Source organism: Solanum lycopersicum, chromosome 9 (assembly GCF_036512215.1).
Source record: "Solanum lycopersicum chromosome 9, SLM_r2.1".
Taxonomy (NCBI): domain Eukaryota; kingdom Viridiplantae; phylum Streptophyta; class Magnoliopsida; order Solanales; family Solanaceae; genus Solanum; species Solanum lycopersicum.
The window spans coordinates 65,783,607-65,790,182 of record NC_090808.1 but is presented as its reverse complement, the minus strand read 5'-3'; the positions used below and the strand labels follow the sequence as shown (position 1 = coordinate 65,790,182).

The 6,576-nt window shown below is 32.3% G+C and overlaps 1 protein-coding gene across 2 annotated transcripts; it reads right to left on the bottom strand.

The window, feature by feature from the left end:
- Positions 1-2,731: 2,731 nt before the first annotated feature.
- Positions 2,732-5,241, bottom strand: LOC101255136 (1,2-dihydroxy-3-keto-5-methylthiopentene dioxygenase 1). Of its 2 annotated transcripts, NM_001320796.1 has the most exon segments (5): positions 2,732-3,213; positions 3,572-3,811; positions 4,911-5,094; positions 5,097-5,098; positions 5,202-5,241. In NM_001320796.1, coding segments are annotated over 5 exon segments (567 nt in total). In that variant the 5' UTR covers positions 5,214-5,241; the 3' UTR covers positions 2,732-3,084.
- Between the last annotated feature and the right edge of the window lie 1,335 nt (positions 5,242-6,576).

Here is a 6,576-nt window from a genome sequence, read left to right as displayed (position 1 = left end):
TCTGAACTCTGTGACGGGCAGCAGGACGGACCGTCGCAGGCGCGACGGGCCGTCACAGACTGCGAAATCCCAGTCTGGGTCGGATTTCTTTACACGTTTTAAGGGACGTTTTGGACTATTCCTACTTTAATTATAAAGTTAGAGGGTTAATGTTAATAAGTCTAATTACTTGGGGGTTAAAAGAGGTAACCTTAAGTTAATTAGTGGGTCATTATTGCCACCTTTTATTCTTAATTATATACTAATTAGGGTAAAAGAAAGAGGGTTTGAATAAAGAAAATAGAAAGAACAAGAGAAAGAGAGAGAAAGTTGAACGAGAGAGAGGATCGAACGAGAGGAAAAACACAAAGCTTGGGAAATTGCTTGCTTGATCACGAATCTTCGGTGGAGGTAGATTATGGTTTTCATGCTTTCATAGTAAACTCTTAATAGAGAATGATATGTATTGATAGTATTGTAAACCCTGCTATGTGCTTATTGTATGCATGCATGAACGTGATTATATAATTGTGATTATATTAAGCATGATGAAGTTATTGAATCCCAAATCTTGATAAAAACCTAATCTCTTTTTAATGATGATGCCTTGGTAAGGGAGAAGGCTTGATGAACTAAAGTAATGAGATTGATGATGCCTTGGTAAGGGAGAAGACTTGATGAGTTGATAGAATGAGATTAGGGGATCGGGTGTCACGAACCGATACGTAGAATTAGGGGATCGGCTGTCACAAACCGACACGTAGATTTAGGGGATCGGGTGTCACGAACCGACACGTAGAATTAGGGGATCGGGTGTCACGAACCGACACGTAGATTTAGGGGATCGGGTGTCACGAACCGACACGTAGATTTAGGGGATCGAGTGTCACGAACCGACACGTAGATTTAGGGGATCGGAGTGTCACGTACCGACACAAGAGGATTAATGAATATGAGGGAGCGGAGTGTCACGTACCGACACAAGAGAAATAAAGAGAATGAATCTTGAAAGATGTTAATATACTCAATCTAATGTACATAATTCCCAAATGAGTATGGTATTGAGGCTTGAGTCCTCATGTGTGAACTTGACGGTAATTGTTAATGATATAGTACTTGCTGTTGCTACATGTTGAGTATCATAGTTGATTTTATGATATTACTTGATATATATTGTTTTCTATTTTGAGTTGGCCGATGATATCTACTCAGTACCCGTGTTTTGTACTGATCCCTACTTTTATGTTTTTCTTCTTGTTATTTGTGGAGTGCAGCAAACGTGCCGTCGTCTTCAACTCAACAGTAATTCTAGCCAGTCTTCATCACACCGGATCTTCAGGGTGAGCTAACGCTTCTAGCTTGGACTGGATCTTCTCCTTCATGTCTTGATGCCTTGAACTTCCGGCATGGACTAGCTTTTATTTGTTTTAGCTTTTTAGTATACTCTTAGTTTAGTACTTTGATCATAGATGTTCTTGTGGTGATGACTTCCAGATTTTGGGGATAATAATAGTTATTGATTTTATTAATGAGTTTAAGTCTTCCGCATTACTTTCTGTTGATATTATATTGAAATGTTAAGGCTTAGATTGGTTGGTTCACTCACATAGGAGGGTAAGTGTGGGTGCCAGTCGCGGCCCGATTTGGATCGTGACATATTAACAGCTTAATTACTTTTGCTAGAGTTTTTAAAGTTTTAATTTTTGTAAATAATTTAGCTAAATGTATTATATTGTCAATACTAATCATTTGATCCTTTAGTATTCTATTTTCTCTTTGTTATGAAAAAATATAAATATAATTATTTCATTTTAACAACAAAAAAATTTATGATGATTAGTTTCACTTTTATTATAAATTATAAAAAGTAATTGAAAAATATATTATTATTTTCATGATGTCATTTTTTGCGTATGTAACAATCTGTCGTTGTTCTTTTTGCTTTGAAATGTATTTATAATTTTTATGTAGTCACCAATTATTATATTTTCTCTGTTCATTTTTTGTATTTTCACACCTTATTTTTATTTTTTTATTTTACAAATAAAATCAATACATAATTAGTAATACATTTAGTGGCTAATAAAATTATACATTTGAATTATTTATAACTCATGTCTCTTCATCTTACTTGTAAAGTTTAATATTAAAAATGAATCATGACTTTATATGCTTCATTTTTCGAAAATCTTACAAGTATTTAAATAATGTTTAAAAAATTATAATAAGCAAATGTAATAACAAAATAAAATAAAATAATTTTATTTTGACGAAATCAGAGTTTAGATAGAACATCACTACTCCTAGAAAAGATAGAGAAAATTAAAACATCTAAAATATTTTCAACCTAATACCAATATATTGTTATTTCAACATATTATCCCTTATTCCATTTACTTCACCACGGTGAATATTTTGTTCTAATATATGCATATACAGAACAAATAAATATATTTTATATGTTTTTAAAAAGTCTATAATATCGCAGACAAGGAGAAATATAAATATTATCTATATATTCGATACTAACCTAAATATTATATATTTCATATTATTATCTTATAAATATTTCATGTAATCGCGCAAAGCGCGAATAGTTTCACTAGTAAAGTACTAATTGTAAACAATTCATGAAAGGTCTTCAAGGTTTAGAGTCATTGTAATAATAATTTTGTGCATATATCTTATTGATATAATTAGTTGTTCACGTGCAATTTGAACTTTGTTATTGCAAAGTATGTATCAACTTGAGTGCTATAAAATATTTGTATTTCAAATAATGTCTGAATCAGCTTTCACGTATCTTAACTAAATCCATGAGATACATGCCACCTGCCACAATAGTTATCAGGTAACTCTGTCCACCAAGACTAGGAATAGAAGATATGCATGTGACCGGCCATCTATAGATAAAGTTGCAACTAGTCTTAAAGACTCTTTGATATCCAAATACAGGAGCTTCATTTTACATAGCCATAACCCAAAGATATACACAAGATATTCTATACAAACATACAACAAATTAATATGCAGCACAGCAGCAAAATTTATTACCAAGTTTCAATAATTTGCCTCACTCTCAGGTTTGCAAAGCTCAAATATGTCTTAGTGTGCTGTAAGAGGCACTCCTACTCTTTCAGTAACACTCTTGATGTACTCCTTCCTTGCTGGATGATCTTCTTGTGGTCGATTGTAAGGCGTCCACACCGGCTCTCCCACAAACAACCTCATCAACTGCACGACAAAATCATCAAAATGTAAGGCATAGTTAACATCACGTAAACAACAATCACATATCATATTATTTACCTTTCAAATTTGTAAGTTACATAGATGAGTCACCAATGATGTGCATAGAGCTTGAACTATAGTCCATTCCCTAAGGCTTGTTAACAATATGTACCAAGTACACGAACAGAGGTCATTGAATTACTAATTTTAGGTTATCAATTATGTACCAAGTTTGAAATGCTCTCTAGATATTTGAGATGTAATTTTCCGCTACTATTCTATGATCTTTGTTCGAGTTACTGGTAAGTAGGAAAGTTATTATTCTATGCTTCGTAAAAGAGGAACTCGAAGTTCAACACACCTTGACATAGTTATCAGTATCTAGGGTGAACCGGTGGTAAATCCCAGCAGGCAAGACAATCATATCACCGGCCTTCATCCAGATGCGAATCCAGCGATCATCCTTGTCTCTCACATCAAAATATCCACTCCCTTCCAGACAGTAACGTATCTCCTCATCTGCGTGTATGTGCTCTGTATAGAAATTTTTCAACTTCTGCTCATAGTTATCCACCTTCTCAGGGCACAAATCCAGCAAGTCCTTCAAAGAGAAAACATGTAAGGATTAAGAAAATGATGGTGCAGCTCATTATGAATGGATGGTAAATGAAACAGTGTTTTAAACATATAGTGAATAATCACACAGATCACAGCGCTAACTACATTTTAAGTCATTAGACTAATAGAATGAAGTTGCAAATTTTGATTTTGTGTGGTGTTGTGTGGAGTAAATTGTGAGCTACAAAGAATACGAGATGACCATGTGTGCTGAAAAAACACACTTATAAAGCTGATGTATAGTTTGCACATGTTTAACGTGCTACGATAATGGCAATTCTATATTTACCATCAGTCTTATCTCGGAAATAATGTCTAAAACTTACCAATCAAGAAATATAAAGTAGAAAAACCGACAAATTGCTGCGAGGTAGTCACAAACCTTGTTACAATAGCTTCACATTATGCCTAATCACTACAAACTCATTTTTGTGCTTCTTAGAATTTGGAAGACAGGTTCACACAAACTTGGAAAGAATCAAATATTAACCCAAAAGCAAATTGATCCACAGACTTTAGTTCATATTATAGGAATGTGTAGTTGGGAAAAACCTTAGGTTAATTACTACTCCACATCATAATTTCACAGGCTCTCTGCAATTCAAGATAAACAAAAAAGGTACACATGATATACGATCTCATAGAGTTCAATTCCCGTTCCCAACCCAGGACCAATTTGAGCTCAAACCTTCCTTCGTAATGGCTCCATTTACATTCCTCATTTCAGAGGGAACCTCAAAGTGGCTCTTCCATTCCATTAAGTAAATCAAAAGCAACACTCATCTCAAATAATGTACCTCCAAGTAAGTAAGTAAAGTCTCTTCGCCCTTAACCAGATGTCTCGAGCAAATTCAAAATTTTGAAATTATGAGTTCTGAATTTTATTGTATGAACATGTTCAAGTTATTTCAGAACAAATATATATAGAATTTCAACCTAAGTTTTTAAGTTCTACGGAACCCCCAATATTCAGATTAAAGATAAACTACTAAAAACCCTAAAAGGTGCAAATTTTCCATTTATCAAGCAAATTAAAGCAAAATCAATAAATTGAAAGAAAATTAACAGCATAACAGAATTACCATGTAGCTGTAGCCTCTACTTTGACGAATTTTTTTCAATTCTTCATCGTTCTCGTAATCATTAGGGTTCAATTTCCAGTATAAAACTCCGATTACTGCTAATTTCTCCACTGAAACAAACTCCGGTGGGTTCTTCTGGTGCGGTAGCCGCTGATCTTCTGAATTTTCATCCATAAACCATGCCTACACTTAAACACAAATCAATTAATCAATAATTTATTAGAATAAATTAAGTGTTTTAGTTTAACGGAAGATATGAAAATTTTGAAAAAATAATTATTGGAAACTCACCTCGATTGCCATTTTTGCTGATAATGCTAATTCTTTGGTCACATGGACTTCAATATAAACTTTATATTATAAAGTAAAACTAATTTTGATGGAATGCCACGTGTACACAGGGAATTTCATTTAAATTTATGTGGCGAAAGTTTGTTTGTCTGTTTCTCATGGTTTAATCAAATATCTACAATTGGATGGAGATTTACATTTTACACCATACATTCATTTTGTGAATCTGAATATTTCACCAAATGATATGCTATAACCAATCATGTCGTACGGGAGTAGTAAGTATCCTTTAATTATTAAATTTTAATCAAATAATATTAAATTCGAATCGTTTTTGTTGAAAAATGTTTAATCTTGACTATAAAAAGAATTAGATTGAAAGCGTTAACACAATTACATCACTCAAAAATAGTCGAAACACCAATGCAAACTTAAAAAGTCAGATAAAAAGAAAGAAAAGGTGCACGTGTGAGGTTTCAGTAATTGGGTGGGGTAAATGAGATTTGACAGTATTATATTTCAATTTACAGTGTATTGCAGCAGGCTTTCTCCAGTAGAGACACACGGCCCATCTGCAACTCTGACTCAGCATTAAATGAGGCCTATCTAACTGAGCCCAGCCCAATGGCCCACAAATGACACATGTAGGCCCATACTCTCTCATTGATTCATTTCAACACTCATGCATCATTCTGAAATTTTTATTGAGTAGGGAAAAAACAATATTCTTAGTTAAATATCTATTTTATTTTGACAAAATTTTAAATATTTAGGCATGTACTAGAATTACCATTTTCTAATTAATATTCACTAGAATTCATATATCAAGAAATAGTACTCCTTTTATCTCAATTAAATTCGACTCGACGTTATTTTCAATAGAAACGGAGATTCAGTATAAGAAAACTTAAATGTATGGGTTTAGCTTGATTTTTTCTACCTGTTCGTCTTTCCTACCTAACATTAAAAAAAAATTAATGACACTAGAGTGTTTAGAGACAAAAGTTCATATCATAAAAAAAAAGCATTACATTATAAATGAAAAATAGAGAAAATAGAGCAAATTGTGAGACTCAATAAACTTATTAGTGGGAAAATTAATCAATATCAATTCAACGAAAGTGTTATCATGTCATAATATTTGTTTGATCTGAATATTAAGGCTCCTTATCAAGAGTAAAACAATAAATGTAAAGTTAATTGTTTATCAATTTAATAATATATCATTTTGGTGATTTACTATGTATATATATATATATAAATCAAACTTTATAATATTTTTTTGTATCATTTTAAATATCTGTTTTTTTGTTTTAAATAATAAATTAATATAATTATATTTAATTTTAAAAATTAATTAAAAAAATAAATAGAC